The 19,571-nt window shown below is 29.5% G+C and overlaps 1 protein-coding gene across 3 annotated transcripts in view; it reads right to left on the reverse strand.

The window, feature by feature from the left end:
• LOC109596383 (neurotrimin) overlaps positions 1-19,571 on the reverse strand; it is a 301,564-nt gene that overhangs the window by 43,133 nt on the left and 238,860 nt on the right. For all 3 annotated transcript variants that reach the window (XM_049961122.1, XM_049961121.1, XM_049961123.1), the window contains exon 6: positions 15,705-15,998. In XM_049961122.1, coding sequence (XP_049817079.1) covers positions 15,705-15,998 — 294 coding nt within the window. The remainder of the gene's footprint in view (positions 1-15,704; positions 15,999-19,571) is intronic.

The following is a 19,571-nucleotide window of genomic DNA, read 5'->3' on the forward strand; positions in this document are numbered from 1 at the left end:
CATTCCCAGGATTTATTAAATTAATGACCGAAAAGATTAAGAAATAATAATTTAGTAGTCATATGTTAATTTACTGCGACATTCAGTTAGCAGTGATTTTTTCTAGACACCTGTAACATGAAACTATTAGCAAGATTCATAAAATTAGAAAGCAATATCAAAAATTCAAAGAGTTTATTGTACTGGTTCTAATTTGATTTATAATATTTTAATGACATTCGCAGGATTTATTAAATTAATGACCTAAAAGATTAAGAAATAATAATTTAGTAGTCATATGTTAATTTACTGCGACATTCAGTTAGCAGTGATTTTTTCTAGACACCTGTAACGTGAAACTATTAGCAAGATTCATAAAATTAGAAAGCAACATCAAAAATTCAAAGAGTTTATTGTACTGGTTCCAATTTGATTTATAATATTTTAATGACATCCGCAGGATTTATTAAATTAATGACCTAAAAGATTAAGAAATAATAATTTAGTAGTCATATGTTAATTTACTGCGACATTCAGTTAGCAGTGATTTTTTCTAGACACCTGTAACGTGAAACTATTAGCAAGATTCATAAAATTAGAAAGCAATATCAAAAATTCAAAGAGTTTATTGTACTGGTTCCAATTTGATTTATAATATTTTAATGACATTCCCAGGATTTATTAAATTAATGACCGAAAAGATTAAGAAATAATAATTTAGTAGTCATTGTTAATTTACTGTGGCATTCAGTTAGCAGTGCTTTTTTTTAGACACCTGCAACTTCAAACTTTCAGCCAGATCTGAAAATTTAGAAAATATGGCATTGGTCCTAATTTGTTATTCAATAATTTAATAACATTCGCAGGATTTATTAAATTACTGTCCTAAAAGATTAAGAAAAAATAATTTAGCAGTCATTTGTTAATTTACTGCGACATTCAGTTAGCAGTGATTTTTTCAAGGCACCTGTAACGTCAAACTTTCAACACGATCTGAAAATTTAGAAAATATATTATTGGTCCCAATTTGTTCTTAAATAATTTAATAACATTCGCAGGATTTATTAAATTACTGTCCTAAAAGATTAAGAAATAATAATTTAGCAGTCATTTGTTAATTTACTGCGACATTCAGTTAGCAGTGATTTTTTCTAGACACCTGTAACGTAAAACTATTAGAAAGATTCATAAAATTAGAAAGCAACATCAAAAATTCAAAGAGTTTATTGTACTGATTCCAATTTGATTTATAATATTTTAATGATATTTGCAGGATTTATTAAATTACTGACCTAAAAGATTAAGAAATAATAATTTAGTAGTCATTGTTAATTCACTGTTGTATTCAGTTAGCAGTGATTTTTTTTAGACACCTGCAACTTCAAACTTTCAGCCAGATCTGAAAATTTAGAAAATATGGAATTGGCCTAATTTGTTATTCAATAATTTAATGACATTCGCAGGATTTATTAAATTACTGACCTAAAAGATTAAGAAAAAATAATTTAGCAGTTATTTGTTAATTTACTGCGACATTCAGCTAACTGTGATTTTTTCTAGACACCTGTAACGTCAACGTAAGATCCAGAAAATTAGAAAGCAACATCAAAAATTCAAAGAGTTTATTGTACTGGTTTCAATTTGATTTATAATATTTTAATGACATTCGCAGGATTTATTATATTACTGATACCTAAAAGATTAAGAAATAATAATTTAATAGTCGTATGTTAATTTAGTGTGACATTCAGTTAGCAGTGATTTTTTCTAGACACCTGTAACTTCAAACTTTCAGCAGGATCTAAAGAAAATTTAGAAAATATGGTATTGGTCCCAATTTGTTGTTCAATAATTTAACGACATTCGCAGGAGTTATTAAATTACTAACCTCAAAGACGAAGGAAAAGAAAAATAATCCAGCAGTCATTAGTTAATTTACTATGACATTCAGCAGGCAACGGTGATTTTTTCTAGATTCGTCGTCCGAAAAAATAAATAAAGGTCGACGCGTACAAAAGGAAAACGGTGCCGCGTTCAGACAGTTCTTTAGTGGTAATTCGGCAATTTTTCAAGTGAAAACGCACATTTGTAAGAATATTTACGAATGATCCGCAGACCGACTGAGAGGAGTCAGCATGTACGGAACGCCGGTTTGGGCCTGTTGCTATAGTAACGACACGTGTTGAGCACCGTGTTACTTTGTGAATCTTGTCACGTTATGAGAGGAAAAGGGACCTTTGGGAAGCGTAGAAGAAGACAAGGAGATCGAATGGGTGGAATTTCACACCGAAATGATGGTTAGGGACAGACAGAGGGGATAATTTGGTGGAACGTAAGGCAGACAAAACAGAAGTCGCATGTGTGTCTATGTCTGTCGAGATTACTGCATGAATATTTATTTCTGTTTGTGTTATATACGGTTATTTTAATTCGTCGCATGTCAGCCGCAGTCACGATTTTGTCCATTCATACATTCATCCTTGCCATTCATTCATCTGTTCAAAAATTATACGATCTATTGATATATATCTGTCATAGGTATCCCAAATTAAGCAACAGGATCTTCATAAACTAGAAACATATACACAATACAACAAATTTAATTAGCTTTTTGATTTGATCATATTTACTTTATTCTTCCATATCAATGAATTAACAAATACTTTCAATAATTTTTAAATTGTAAAATGAAACAATTATTGGAAAAAACAGGTAATGGAAATACAAAGCTGTAAAAATCAAATGTTGAATGAATATGTTTTTATTTAATTACTTCGAAAAAATGTGTTATATTATTTAACCAACGTAGTTAAATAAACAAATGAAAGGAAATATTTTACTAAAAAATTATATAATTATTAAAAATCATAAATTTTCAAATTTCAAATAAATAATTGAATTTATTTTATGCCTCACCAAATTTTGATTTTAAAATTCAATTGGTTTTCACTTTAAATATTATTTCATTTGTATTCAATATATTTTTTATATATGTAAATGTTTTGTATACGTATAAAATGTAAAAGAATTTATATAATTGTGTTATTGGCATATTTTTGTAATAATTCATCTTTCAATGTCCTCATTATTTTAATAAAATGGGGTTATAGGAGGAGCCCTTCCTGATCATTTTTGATTGGAATTAATAAAAAACATATAAAATATTGTTAATCTAACTAAATTTTGCCATAAAATTAAAATGTATAGAGTATATAGAAAATTTAGTAAACTTTTATAACGATAATTGATAAAATAATAATGTTTCACATTATTAATTTAATATATGTGTAAAACCGATACTGAAAATTTAAACTAAACAATGTACAATTGCGTCGTTTCCGATATGATTTGTTAAAAATAAAAATCACAGCCTAAATTCCTAATAAAAATATTTTGTTTTACATTGATACTTTTTAGAAAGGACATTTTACATACTTTATGAAAGACAGATTATATTAATAAATAGCTCATATTGTACATATTTGTATTTATTTTAATTTCATTATTTATTGATTGATATAATTTTTAGTAATAATAATTTTAATATTTGTAATTTACAACTAAAAAAAGTATTACTGGAAAAATTCATATTTTTTTAAAAAATACGAAGATAATACCAACAATTTTAATATACATATTTTAATGTTTTCAGTTTCTGTTTGTTCTGAAATTAGTAAATTGTTTATTTTATAAATATTTAATAATATATACTTTTTAAGTAATTTATAGTGTTCATATTAATTTAAAATTTAAAGAAAATAAAGACCTAATTTTTAACATTTATTGAAAATTTAAACAATATTTTTTATTAAAATATATAAGATTCGTTTTTAATATACATGTTTTGATGTTTAATATTTGATTTAATTTTTAAAAAGTATATAAAAAATGGCAAATTGTTTATTTTATAAATATTTAATAATACATTTTTTATCAAAAATTTAAACAAAATAACTAAAATTAGAATTGTTGGAATAATTCATATTTTTTTAGTTTTTTTTTTTATTAAAATATTTAACATTTGTTTAAAATTAAAACCTAAATTTTTAATATACATATTTTGATGTTTAATGTTTGTGTTCTTAAAAAATATATTTTATTTAATTTTTGAAAAGTAAGTAAAAAATGGCAAATTGTTAAAGTATGTCATTTAATTTCAAATTAAAAAAGAACCAACATTTTTAATTTAACTTTTATAACATTTATTGAAAATTTAATGAAATGAAAACATTTGTTTTACAAATAAAAAGACAAAATCCAAATTTTTAAAATATATATTTTGTTTAATATTTGTGTAATATAATAAGTAGTGGTAATATATTAGATTTAATTTTTCAAAAATATAAAAAATTTCAAATTGTTTAAGGTAATAATATATATTTTTTAAAGTAATTTACATTGTTTTCATTTTAACCAATTTAATATTTCTAATATTTATTAAAAATTTATAAAAAACGACTAAAATGTATATTTATTTTTTGAAAATTATTATTTCTAAGAAATATTTATTATTTTATAAATACTTAATATTTTATAAATAATAATATATATTTGAAACTAATTTAAATTTTAATTTAAAATTAAAAAACAAATAGATCCCCATTTTTAAAGAATTTTATTTTGGGTATATTTACACATAAAATTTCTACAAAAATAATGTTTTTTTCTTTGTGACATTTAAAAAAAAAAGTTGTCATTAATATTTTATATTTATTATAATATTAATATTTCACTATATAAAGTAAATATCAATATATTGATTAAATAATTTATTATCTTAATAAAATATTAAAGTTGATATACTAAGCTAAAGTATGTATATTAAAACCCACTATTATAATCCCATAAAAGTTTTAAAGTTGACCCTAAAGTAAAATGTCTGATAGATTTAAATCAATTTTAATATAATTATTCACAACTTTATAATCTGTCGACTAAAAATCAATACTAGAGTCAAATGAATACAATTTCCCATTAATTACGTTTGAATTAATTTTTTACATCAATTAAATTAACAATTATAACTGTATAATTTAAATGATGTTGATGTTGAATAAAATAATGATCTAATGGGGACGTATTTACAGATCAGTGAACGGCAGCAATATATACACATAGTAGGAAGAAACATCAAGCAACCATGTGCATTTCATAAGCTAATAGCTAATAAATTACGCTGATCCGTAGTCCCGAAAATTTATGTACACAATATCAATAATTACCGCAGGGATATTAATTCCGCTCCGGAATTTCTTAAAATTACCATCCGCCAGTAAGTAGCGTTTTGCAGCGGAATAAATTCGGATTCAAGTGCGACGCAATAAAGTATTCAAGATAAAAGAGCACCAAGAGTCAATATGGGCTAATAAATCAAATCTGTGTTGCGATTTAACTTTTTGGAGTTTGGAAGTTTTTCAAGTGGGCGGCGGTGGGGGAGGCTTGGGGCTAAGTGCCGGGGCCAATGTGGCAGATGGCGTTGTTTAATATTACACGTCCATCAACCACTTGATCATTCACGTATTTATCCTTACCGCCGCTACTGCTTCTGCGGCGTCGGACAGGATTGTTCAACTTACAATATCCAACCGCTAAACCCGCGCTATTTGGCACCACTATCAGCTACAAAACTTTTATTCGATACCACGTTCGTAAGCCAATCATTTGCATATGGAAACACTACACATTTATGGGGGTAAACGTTTACAAGTCACTGCTTTCTACGACGGTTACTATGCAAAAAATCACATCGATTACATCTACTATCCACTTAATATAAACAACTAAAAGCTAATGGAAGCATGTTCACATTTTATTTTATTCTTTTAATTAACGTACTAGTCAGTAATTGATTCTTTCTGTCTATTAAATACCTTAGAATATCCTCAAAAATTTAATTGAATGGTGCGGTGCTAATATTGTCAGTGTCACAGAAAATGGAACACATAGATTCTGTGGTATGATTTCATTTCACCTTCACGATGATCCAGACACCCAGTGACTCACTCGCCTCAGGATTATCCAGTGAAAAGGTACTCGATGCCACCTCTACTTGATGTTGGAGGTCTGCCAAAGTCGGTGGAGGGATGGCTGAATTTTAAAGTCTCCTATTTATATATTGGGAATCTGGATTTTGAAGAGTCTTAAAGTAGGTAGCTCTTAAGAGGTTTTACAATTTATAATGTCTTTCCTCTACGGTGCCTTCTAATACGTATGACCAAATAAAATTAGGTCTCATCACTGAAGACCAAAGCTGTAGTTCTCTACACCATTTCAATTGGTGGTGACAATGTACTAGTAGGACAGGTAACACAAACTGGAGATAGTAAGAAAAGAGTCCCAAAGGGCCTTTCGTCTTCTGTAAAAAACTGGTTGGAAATTACAAGAATGGTCATATAGCAATCTTGCAACAGTTAAAGTTCTAAAGCAATAGTCTTGACGCCACCTCTCCCTGAAGCTCCTGCACATCATTGAAGACCTTTTGCAGACCAGACAATTACCACTAATGAAAGTCTTGCCTCTCTAAGCCAATAATTGGGCTTCTAGCAAAGACAAGAAATTTGTACGTCTTGGTACACAAATTATACAAAAATTCTTGAATAAACTACCTTCAATATCTAATCATTTTGTTAAAATTGAATCAATGGAACTTTGTGTTATGTACAATATACAATGTACAATGTGACAATGTACTAGTAGGAAAGGAAACACAAACTGGAGATAGTAAGAAAAGAGTCCCAAAGACCAGATTAAGGGTAAGGTAAGAAGCCTTTCGTCTTCTGTAGAAAACTGGTTAGCAATTACAAGAATGGTCATATAGCAATCTTGCAACAGTTAAAGTTCTAAAGCGATGGTCTTGACGTTCTTTTATAGTTCCACCTCTCCCTGAAGCTCCTGCATATCTTTGAAGACCTTTTACAGACCAGACAATTACCACTAATGAAAGTCCTGCTTCTCTAAGCCAATAATTGGGCTTTTAGCAAAGACAGAAGAAATTTGTACGTCTTGGTACACAAATTATACAAAAATTCTTGAATAAACTACCTTCAATATCTAATCATTTTGTTAAAATTGAATCAATGGAACTTTGTGTTATGTACAATGTACAATGTGACAATGTACTAGTAGGAAAGGGAACACAAACTGGAGATAGTAAGAAAAGAGTCCCAAAGACCAGATTAAGGGTAAGGTAAGAAGCCTTTCGTCTTCTGTAGAAAACTGGTTGGCAATTACAAGAATGGTCATATAGCAATCTTGCAACAGTTAAAGTTCTAAAGCGATGGTCTTGACGTTCTTTTATAGTTCCACCTCTCCCTGAAGCTCCTGCACATCATTGAAGACCTTTTACTGACCAAACAATTACCACTAATGAAAGTCTTGCTTCTCTAAGCCAATAATTGGGCTTCTAGCAAAGACAGAAGAAATTTGTACGTCTTGGTACACAAACTATACAAAAATTCTTGAATAAACTACCTTCAATATCTAATCATTTTGTTAAAATTGAATCAATGGAACTTTGTGTTATGTCCAATGTACAATGTGACAATGTAGTAGTAGGAGATAGTAAGAAAAGAGTCCCAAAGACCAGATTAAGGGTAAGGTAAGAAGCCTTTCGTCTTCTGTAAAAAACTGGTTGGAAATTACAAGAATGGTCATATAGCAATCTCGCAACAGTTAAAGTTCTAAAGCGATGGTCTTGACGTTCTTTTATAGTTCGACGTCTCTCTGAAGCTCCTGCACATCATTGAAGACCTTTTACAGACCAGACAGTTACCACTAATGAAAGTTTTGAATCTCTAAGCCAATAATTGGCCTTCTAGCAAAGACAGAAGAAATTTGTACGTCTTCGTACACAAATTATACAAAAATTCTTGAATAAACTATCTTCAATATCTAATTATTTTGTTAAAATTGAATCAATGGAACTTTGTGTTATGTACAATGTACAATGTGACAATGTACTAGTAGGAAAGGGAACACAAACTGGAGATAGTAAGAAAAGAGTCCCAAAGACCAGATTAAGGGTAAGGTAAGAAGCCTTTCGTCTTCTGTAGAAAACTGGTTGGCAATTACAAGAATGGTCATATAGCAATCTTGCAACAGTTAAAGTTCTAAAGCGATGGTCTTGACGTTCTTTTATAGTTCCACCTCTCCCTGAAGCTCCTGCACATCATTGAAGACCTTTTACTGACCAAACAATTACCACTAATGAAAGTCTTGCTTCTCTAAGCCAATAATTGGGCTTCTAGCAAAGACAGAAGAAATTTGTACGTCTTGGTACACAAATTATACAAAAATTCTTGAATAAACTACCTTCAATATCTAATCATTTTGTTAAAATTGAGTCAATGGAACTTTGTGTTATGTACAATGTACAATGTGACAATGTACTAGTAGGAAATGGAACACAAACTGGAGATAGTAAGGAAAGAGTCCCAAAGACCAGATTAAGGGTAAGGTAAGAAGCCTTTCGTCTTCTGTAGAAAACTGGTTGGCAATTACAAGAATGGTCATATAGCAATCTTGCAACAGTTAAAGTTCTAAAGCGATGGTCTTGACTTTCTTTTATAGCACGACGTCTCCCTGAAGCTCCTGCACATCATTGAAGACCTTTTACTGACCAAACAATTACCACTAATGAAAGTCTTGCTTCTCTAAGCCAATAATTGGGCTTCTAGCAAAGACAGAAGAAATTTGTACGTCTTCGTACACAAATTATACAAAAATTCTTGAATAAACTACCTTCAATATCTAATCACTTTGTTAAAATTGAAATTGAAATTGAACTTTGTGTTATATTTTAGATGTCACTGAGTAAAATTAGTCCACCATCATTTGGTTTTTATAAAAATATTTCCAACTGTGTAACTACGAGAGTGGTGATACAACTACTAACATGTACGTTAATTAAATTAGGGACATTTACATTGAATACAAATATGTACACAAAAATGACTTTTATTGACCCGTTGAATCGGGTTGGGGTTGATTACCTTATTTTTTTAACCGAAGTATAGTACCAACCAAATCAATGTTTCAAGGAAATCGATGTCAATGAAAAAATTACATATTTTATATATTTTTAATTAATACATTCATAAACCTTATTATTTTATTTCTTTAATTGTTTTTTCTCAAATTTTAATAAACATGCTTTAAATGATTTTCTTCTGTATTAAACCGCATTTTTTACGTTTTATTATTAAGTTTAATTGTTTTTAAATATGTAATAGAGTCATAAACAAAAATATAAATAAACAGGGAGTAAAAAATTCTAATAAAAATTCTCGAGGTCAAAATTTGTCTATTTGCTTTATTATAGCTTGGTACAAAAATTAACAATTACAAATATACAGGACGTCAAAAAAATCCTTTAATAGCATTTTTCTGTAAAATCGTTGGTCCTATCGACATTAACAAGTTATACCTGTTTTAAGGACTTAGACGAATAAATATTGCCACTCCAATAACGTGTACAGTGAAGGGCAAAAAACTTAAAACGATTTACAAATGTTTTATGTGCTGTATGTGGAGCCCCCTACATCACATATCAAATTTGTTAAAATACTTGTATTTTTCACCATAAAAGATCTGTGTATACCAAGTTTTACAACGTTGACATGGTTAAAAAATGAAGAAAATTGATACTTTGACGCCCTGTTTCTCCATAATTGTCTTTTGTACTAAGGTAAGATACGGTAAATCGATTTATTTTCACCTCGAGAACTGGTGGGGGAATTCCGTACAAATCTTTTTTGGACATCCTGTATATTGGGTTTAACTAAGTACTTGCTTTAAAAATGTTTTTATATGGCACAAATTTCGGTCTTTATAGAAGCTTAAAACTTTCTTATAGGCTTAAAAAATGATTAAGTAGTTAAGCAACTATCAAAATTATAGATATCTGTTGTCATGTTGGTATTATACTTTATTTTTGCCCTACAATTAGTATTATATGTCTTTTTTAATAAAAATTAACTTTTTATATTATATTAATTAACCTCACATTTTGTAGTCTATAGAGGCAATTTTAAAGCAAGAACCCTTGTTAAAAATGAACCATCATAAGCTTGAATAAAATATAAAGGTCGCAATTTCCTAGTAAATTAAACAATATTTCCATATTAAAAATAAATAAATAAACTGTCGTATTTGTTGATATTAAACAAGGATCAAATATTAAAAATGTCAATCATATTTCATTCGTTAAATTCCACAGGAAAATAGCGATCGTATCTGGAAATACAAGATCAGACAAATAAATGTGCCAACGGGATACTTTTTCTTTGTCGTTTTCACATAAATGTGGCTTTAGTTGTCATTCAGCTGTGGATTGGTTTGCTTAGACTTTTGCCTTTAGAAAATAACAACATGTCCGAGGGTGGTAAATCGAAAAATCTAAGCGACCAATTGATATTACAATTTCACAAACAGTTTAAAAAGAATGTTAATTTTCTTTTGACCAGGCGAAGAAGTGTATTAAATTACCCGTAGGTAAATTAACACCACTTATTCGATCACCCTTTGTTCCATCAAGTAGTAAATTCGTAGTGGCGAGGGAAATAATAAATGCAAAATAAAGTCGTACAGAGAGAGAGGTGAAGCTTAATGATTATTTACATAATTGAGCCAAATGAATGATTTGAATATTCTACAAATGTATTTAGTACTTACCTAAAGTGTTCGATGACTTAGGGTCGGAATGTCATGGCTTCTAGTACTAGGTACTGCTAGATCGAATAGGTTGAATGCACAAACATTAACTAAGATACAAATGCAAACACTAATTAACATGTTCGCTATGAGAATATTCAAGGAATACACGCCTGAACATGTATACCACGAAGCTGTTTCATTAAAGTCTATTATTTGCATGAAATATGTAAAATATGAGCATTCCAGGTATCTACATTTTACATGCATACAGTGGCAGAACATTTTGATGTTGTCGACACGTATAAAAACAACAGGTTGATACATCCTAACCATGCCAAAACGAGCTGCGGTCAGCAGCTAATGCTACTCAGCGCGTAAAAATCACATCCTCAATGGTAGTTATCTAATTCTACAGCGGAAAGCAGCGAGGATTTTATTATCGAACATTATGTATACAGAAAATCAATAACACCGTCACCATATTTATTTGCAACGTTCAATTTTGCAACTGTCATTTACACAGAGTATGGCACGATAACACATTTTACCAACCACACATTATATGGACCAAGACAATCGTCAACCGGTATCAAATAACGTGAACGAACATGTAATTTTAGAACCGCAGCGAATGCTCTAAAGCAATAATGAATCCCCAGTCTAATTATAAGAAACGAAATACAAAAAAAAAATGCAAATTAACAGGACGTACAGCGTAGTGAGGCCTGATTCTCATTTTCTGCCGGCAATATACTTGTCTTGATTTTCCCTACACGCCATCAAGCTCATTTCACACTAACCGAATGTTAATATAATTATTTTGATTCATGTAACTGGTGGCAATGAACATAAGAGCAGCAGTTAACGCGATTCTATGTCAGTTGATTTCAGCCGAGGCAAATGGCACACCGCGTTCCCCACGTACGTTCGGGTCGTTCCACTTAAAAATAAATTATGTTTGAGGAAGATAACTTCCCGGTTTTGGGCGAAAGATTATATGTATGTACTAAGATTTAATTTGCGTTCGTGGATTCCGACTATGTGAGGCACATAATTCTATTTCGTGTGTTATGTTTCATGAATTTTCTTCTTAAGTATCTAAATGAAAGGTTTATTGTTTGGTTAACCCAAAATAATTCTTTAGATTTATGTTACATTACAGCTATGACACTGATTTCCCATGGCTACGTTCAGGATTATTTATTTGTTGAAATGTAATTAAAAGTTAAAAAGTAAAAATAGCCCTGTTACAGACGTTGTAAACAGTAATATAGTGATTATTGACTTACCATACTAGAAAATTTTTCATTAAATTGTTGTGAAACTTTTATTCAATTGATTTAATACATAAATAACAATTAAGGAGTCACATTGATGTTTTGAAAATGTTCTATGATTGCACCAGGGTCTTTCTATTTATCCAATTGAGTTAATAAAATATATTAGCTTTTCCAAAACTAAAAATGGAGTTGTAAGGAGTCACACTGATGCCTCGGAAATGTTCCTAAGTATATAAATTGCCCCACTTCACTTGCTGAATTACTGTTCCTTCTTATTTAATCAAAAAATCATGATACAAATTTATCCAATTGAATTAATAAAGGATATTAGCTTCTCCAAAATTAAAAAATGAAGTTGGTAAGGAGTCACACTGATGCCTCTGAAATATTTCTAAGTACATAAATGACACCAAGATCATGCTATTTCAGGAAATTTTGATTCAATAGCTGAATGTAATGTACTTATTACTGTTCCTTCTTATTTAACCAAAAAATCATAATACAAATTTATTCAATTGAATTAATAAAGGATATCAGCTTTTACAAAATTAAAAAATGAAGTTGTAAGGAGTCACACTGATGCCTCGGAAATGTTCCTAAGTATATAAATTGCCCCACTTCACTTGCTGAATTACTGTTCCTTCTTATTTAATCAAAAAATCATGATACAAATTTATCCAATTGAATTAATAAAGGATATTAGCTTCTCCAAAATTAAAAAATGAAGTTGGTAAGGAGTCACACTGATGCCTCTGAAATATTTCTAAGTACATAAATGACACCAAGATCATGCTATTTCAGGAAATTTTGATTCAATAGCTGAATGTAATGTACTTATTACTGTTCCTTCTTATTTAACCAAAAAATCATAATACAAATTTATTCAATTGAATTAATAAAGGATATCAGCTTTTACAAAATTAAAAAATGAAGTTGTAAGGAGTCACACTGATGCCTCGGAAATGTTCCTAAGTATATAAATGACACCAAAGTCATTCAATTTCAGGAAATTTTGATTCACTTGCTGAATGTAAAGTACTTATTACTGTTCCTCCTTATTTAAGTAAAAAATCATGATACAAATTTATCCAATTGAATTAATAAAGGATATTAGCTTTACCAAAACTAAAAAATGAAGTTGGTAAGGAGTCACACTGATGCCTCTGAAATGTTCCTAAGTATATAAGTGACACCAAGATCATTCTATTTCAGGAAATTTTGATTCACTAGCTGAATGTAATGTACTTATTTCTGTTCCTTCTTATTTAAGTAAAAAATCATGATACAAATTTATCCAATTGAATTAATAAAGGATATTAGCTTTACCAAAACTAAAAAATAAACTTGGTAAGGAGTCACACTGATGCCTCTGAAATGTTCCTAAGTATATAAGTGACACCAAGATCATTCTATTTCAGGATATTTTGATTCACTAGCTCAATGTAATGTACTTATTTCTGTTCCTTCTTATTTAATCAAAAAATCATGATACAAATTTATCCAATTGAGTTAATAAAAGATATTAGCTCTTCCAAAACTAAAAAATGAAGTTGGTAAGGTGTCACACTGATGCCTCTGAAATGTTCCTAAGTATATAAGTGACATCAAGGTCATTCAATTTCAAGAAATTTTGATTCATTAGCTGAATGTAAAGTACTTATTACTGTTCTTCCTTATTTAAGCAAAAAATCATGATACAAATTTATCCAATTGAGTTAATAAAGGATATTAGCTTTTCCAAAACTAAAAAATGAAGTTGGTAAGGTGTCACACTGATGCCTCTGAAATGTTCCTAAGTATATAAGTGACACCAAGGTCATTCAATTTCAGGAAATTTTGATTCACTTGCTGAATGTAAAGTACTTATTACTGTTCCTCCTTATTTAAGTAAAATATCATGATACAAATTTATCCAATTGAATTAATAAAGGATATTAGCTTTACCAAAACTAAAAAATGAAGTTGGTGAGGAGTCACACTGATGCCTCTGAAATGTTCCTAAGTATATAAGTGACACCAAGATCATTCTATTTCAGGAAATTTTGATTCACTAGCTGAATGTAATGTACTTATTTCTGTTCCTTCTTATTTAAGTAAAAAATCATGATACAAATTTATCCAATTGAATTAATAAAGGATATTAGCTTTACCAAAACTAAAAAATGAAGTTGGTAAGGAGTCACACTGATGCCTCTGAAATGTTCCTAAGTATATAAGTGACACCAAGATCATACTATTTCAGGAAATTTTGATTCGTTAGCTGAATGTAATGTACTTATTACTGTTCCTTCTTATTTAAGTAAAAAATCATGATACAAATTCATCCAGTTGAGTGAATAAAGCATATTAGCTTTTCCAAAAATAAAAAATTAACTTGTAAGGAGTCACACAACAAGTGACAGTGTTGTAAGGCGTTACACCGACGTTTTAGAAATGTTTTTAAGACTATGGATGACATCAAAATCATTCCATTTCAGGAAATTTTGATTTAGTAAGCTGAATGTAATGTAATTATTACTGTTCTTTCTTATTTAAGCAAAGAATCATGATACATATCTATCGAATTGAGTTAATAAAGGATATTAGCTTTTCCAAAACTAAAAAATGAAGTTGTAAGAAGTCACACTGATCTCTTGGAAATGTTACTAAGAATATGGACGGCAACAAGGTCATTCTATTTAGTTACTGAATGTAATGTACTTCTTTGTTATTTAACCAAATATTAAGTTACATATTTACCCAGTTATATTTCCAAAACAAAAAATTGTAAGGACTATTAATATTATACTGTTGGAATTGCTGTTAAGAGGATGAATAACTTAATGACAAAATAATTTAAATGTTAAAAATTATAAGTATAATAAACACACACATCATCTTGGTTCCTAAGTAGTAATAAGTATTTGTATTTAATAATATCAAGGGTGCTCCGTAGATATTAAAAACCTTCCCCAAGACGATACATAACTGCTGGTGCTCATTTAAATTGTCCCAGTAGGTTAAATTTATTACATTCTTCATAGCAAACCCCCAAATCCCCCCGAGTACATTTTGATTACCCCAAAACATCCAAATCTTTTTTCTTGCCCAACATCAATAGAGTGGAGGGGGCCGGCAAAACGGTTCGTAATTAATATGGAACAACCCGATTTGATTCCTGCGAAGGCAAACGGCACGGCAGGATGGCACACAGTAATGCACAACTACAACAGAATTTCTCGAACCTAGCCGGGATGAACGGACTTGACAAATGGAACTCCCGTGTACATCCCAGCCGGGTATTTAGCAATTTGAATGATTCAGTCCTAAGCTTAATCGTGATAGTGAGATTGTGCGCCCAGATTGGGACATCTGTTGTTAGTCATCGAACGGAATTACTCTTAGGTCGGTCGGGCGGGACACGTGAAAAAATGTTTATTTTATTGCCGATAGATATGGCATTCCGGTGGCCCGGACGGATTCTCCGGTATTTTCTTTATTATTAAATTGTTTTAATTGTGGGGGTGACGGGTACGTAAGGGTGGGCAGACAAAGTGGAGTCCGGCAATAAGGCCACGGCAAATTGGCCAATGCGGAATTAATTTATGATTTCTGGTGGCTTGCTGCTACCACACCAATAATTTATTCCATTGAGAACCAAATATTAAGATGTTACTGATACCGGCTGCAATGTCTAATCTTAATTACTTTACGTAGTTTAATTACCGAACGCGAGAATCGCGCTATTATCTGCCCGAAGACGGGGGAGATCGAACAGAACAAGGGGGGATTATGCTACTGATAGATACTTACTATAAAGTCGAATTGTGCCGTCTGTCTCACCCCTTGGATTCTTCGCGACGCATTTATACGTCCCGTAGTCGTTTTGGTGGATGTTGTTTATGGTTAAACGCATGTGGGTCTTGTATGCCGGAGTCCCGATTATGTTTTCCGCGTGATATTTCCTGCTCTCATGGATCATTTGGCCGTCTTCTCGGGTCCAGTAGTTCAAGGAACTCGGATGCGCCTCGGTGAAGCACTCCAATGTTACGGAGTAAGCGAGGGGGGCGCCGACCAGCTGATGCGGAATCCAGAGCATCGGAGGAACTGAAACAACACGAATATTTATTTTATGATAAATAATATGGTGGGGTATAGTGTGAAGTTGAACAATTCACAAAATAAAAGTCGTGTCTTTTAGAAACGGCACGTCTAATTGCACCTACAAGCTGTCAGCTGTCGCACGTCGAAATGCGTCGGCGTCTTATCAGATAAATACCGAACGGTTCGGGATCAGATTTAATGCAACATTTATACAGTCAACCACTCTCGAAATCCTGTTCCCCAAGTCGCGAATAATGCCCAATTCTTGAAGTCTACTGCATCCCCCATCTTAGCTCCCTTCTTTGACAAGATAAATGCTAGTGATCATTCTTACGTTCTGTTTTACCTTCTATTCTCTTTCCAATTCATGTAACCTATACTACTTTGCATTTAAACAATTTTAATAGTTATCAATCAGGAAGAGTCGTCTCATTGTGCATATCAATACGTTAAATCTAACGTACAAGAACAACCAATTTAAAATCTTTCATTTAGATCCTGTCGGATTTTTTTAAACCTTGTTTTTTTCTTTACAGAAATACTTCGCCTTTTACTTCAGACTAAATATAATTAAAAAATATATTAAATATTTGGAGGATATTTATGTGAAGGCTTTATTCACTTGAAATTCCAAACTTAGTTATCGTATTCTCCTTCATTCTAATATTTAAGTTAGTTCAAAATCACCAAGTAGAAAATATATTATAACTGTTTAAATAAATTAAGTCAAAAGGAAAGTGTAAAATTATTTAATGGGAAATTAGATAATTTTACAGTCTCTTGGAATTTGAGAATAATTTCAACTAAAATTTATAAAAATATATTTATTAAGAGACATTTTAAAATTATAATGAAATTCTGATGTTAATGGATGTTTCTGGACCACTTTCGGCTACTGGTTAATCAAATAATTCAAGCTTTCACTACTTTGAATTTAAACAATGTTATCAACCAATAAGAGTATTTTATTTATGCATATCAATATGTTAAATTGTGTTCTTTATTATGTATATTCTTTGTTACTTTTACTTTAGAGTAACCGCAGTTAAAAATATATATTAAATATATATAGAGAATATTAATGTGAAAGCTTTGATCACTTCAGATTCCAAACTTGATTATCGTACTCTCCATATATTGTAATTTTTATGTTAGTTTTAAATCACTAAGTAGAAAATAGATTATTTAATAGGAAATTGAATAATTCTCAGACTCACAGACAGAATAATTTCAAATAAAATTTATAAAAATTTATTGATTAAGAAGCATTTGAAAATTATGATGAAATTCTGATATTAATGGATGTTGCTGGAACAATTTTAGCTACATGGTTAACCAAGCTTTCGCTACTTTGAATTTAAACAATGTTATCAATCATGAAGAGTATTTTGATTATGCATATCAATATGTTAAATTGTGTTCTTTATTATGTATATTCTTTGTTACTTTTACTTTAGAGTAACCGCAGTTAAAAATATATATATTAAATATATATACAGAATGTTAATGTGAAAGCTTTGATCACTTCAGATTCCAAACTTGATTATCGTGCTCTCCATACATTGTAATTTTTAAGTTAGTTTTAAATCACTAAGTAGAAAATAGATTATTTAATAGGAAATTGAATAATTCTCAGACTCACAGGCAGAATAATTTCAAATAAAATTTATAAAAATTTATTTATTAAGAAGCATTTGAAAATTATGATGAAATTCTGATATTAATGGATGTTGCTGGAACAATTTTAGCTACATGGTTAACCAAGCTTTCGCTACTTTGAATTTAAACAATGTTATCAATCATGAAGAGTATTTTGATTATGCATATCAATATGTTAAATTGTGTTCTTTATTATGTATATTCTTTGTTACTTTTACTTTAGAGTAACCGCAGTTAAAAATATATATTAAATATATATAGAGAATATTAATGTGAAAGCTTTGATCACTTCAGATTCGAAACTTGATTATCGTACTCTCCTTATATTGTAATCTTTAAGTTAGTTTGAAATCACTAAGCAGAAAAAAGTTTATAACTATTTAAATAAATTAAATCAAAAGGAAATTTTAAATTTATTTAATAGGAAATTGAATAATTCTCAGACTCACATACATAATAATTTCAACTAAAATATATTTATTAAGAGACATTTTAAAATTATAATAAAATTCTGACGTTAATGGATATTTCTGTACCATTTACAAGCTTACACTACTTTGGATTTAAACAATGTTATCAATCATCAAGAGTATTTTGATTATGCATAACAATATGTTAAATTGAGTTCTTTGTATGTATATTCTTTGTTCTTTTATTTTGGAGTAACCACAGTTAAAAATATATATTAAATATATAGAGAATATTTATGTGAAAGCTTTGATGACTTGAGATTCCAAACTTAGTTATCGTGCTCTTCTTATATTCTAATATTTAAGTTAGTTTAAAATCACTAAGTAGAAAATAGATTATAACTGTTTAAATAAATTAAGTCGGATAGAAAGTGAAATTATTTAGTAGCAAATTGAGGAATTCACAGACTCACAGACAGAATAATTTCAACTAAAATTTATAAAAATTTATTAATTAAGAGACATTTTAAAATTATAATGATCTTCTGATGTTAGTGGAGGTTTCTGGACCACTTTTGGCTACTTGTTAATCAATTTTTAAATTTAAACAAAGTTATCAATCAAGAAGAATATTTTTATTATGCACATTAAAATGTTAAATTGCGTTCTTTATTATGTGTATTCTTTGTTACTTTTACAGTAAAGTAAATACAGTTAAAATATATATTAATATATAGAGAATATTTATGTAAAAGCTTTGATCACTTGAGATTCCAAACTTGGTTATCGTACTCTCCCTATATTATAATATTCAAGTTAGTGTGAAATCATTAAGTAGAAAATAGATTATAACTGTTTAAATAAATTAAGTCAAAAGGAAAGAGTAAAATTATTTAATAGGAAATTGAAGATCTCACAGGCAGAATTATTTCAACCAAAATTTATAAAAATTTATTTATTAAAAAGTATTTTAAAATTATAATGAAATTTTAATGTTTATGGAGATTACTGGACCACTTTTGGCTACTTGGTTAACCAAATAATCAAAGCTTACACTACTTTGCACTTAAAAATGTTATCAATCAACAAAAGTATTTAGATTATGCATTTCAATATGTTAAATTGTGTTATTTATTGTGTATATTCTTTGTTACTTCAATTTTAGACTAAATATAGTTAGAAAATGTATATTAAATATACACAGAATATTTATGTGAAAGCTTTGTTCACTTGAGATTCCAAACTAAGTTATCGTATTCTCCTTCATTCTAATCTTTAAGTTAGTTTGAAATCACAAGTATAAAATAGATTACAACTGTTTAAATAAATTAAGTCAAATTGAAAGTGTAAAATTATTTAACAGGAAATTAAAGCAGTTTACAGTCTCTGGTAAGTTAAGAATAAAAAAATATATAAAAACTAATAGAATTATAATGGAATCCTAATTTTATTTAATATGTTTGTAGAAAACTTTGCAATTGAGCAATTTTAACAGATATAATGTAGG

This window comes from Aethina tumida, chromosome 1 (genome assembly GCF_024364675.1).
Source record: "Aethina tumida isolate Nest 87 chromosome 1, icAetTumi1.1, whole genome shotgun sequence".
Taxonomy (NCBI): domain Eukaryota; kingdom Metazoa; phylum Arthropoda; class Insecta; order Coleoptera; family Nitidulidae; genus Aethina; species Aethina tumida.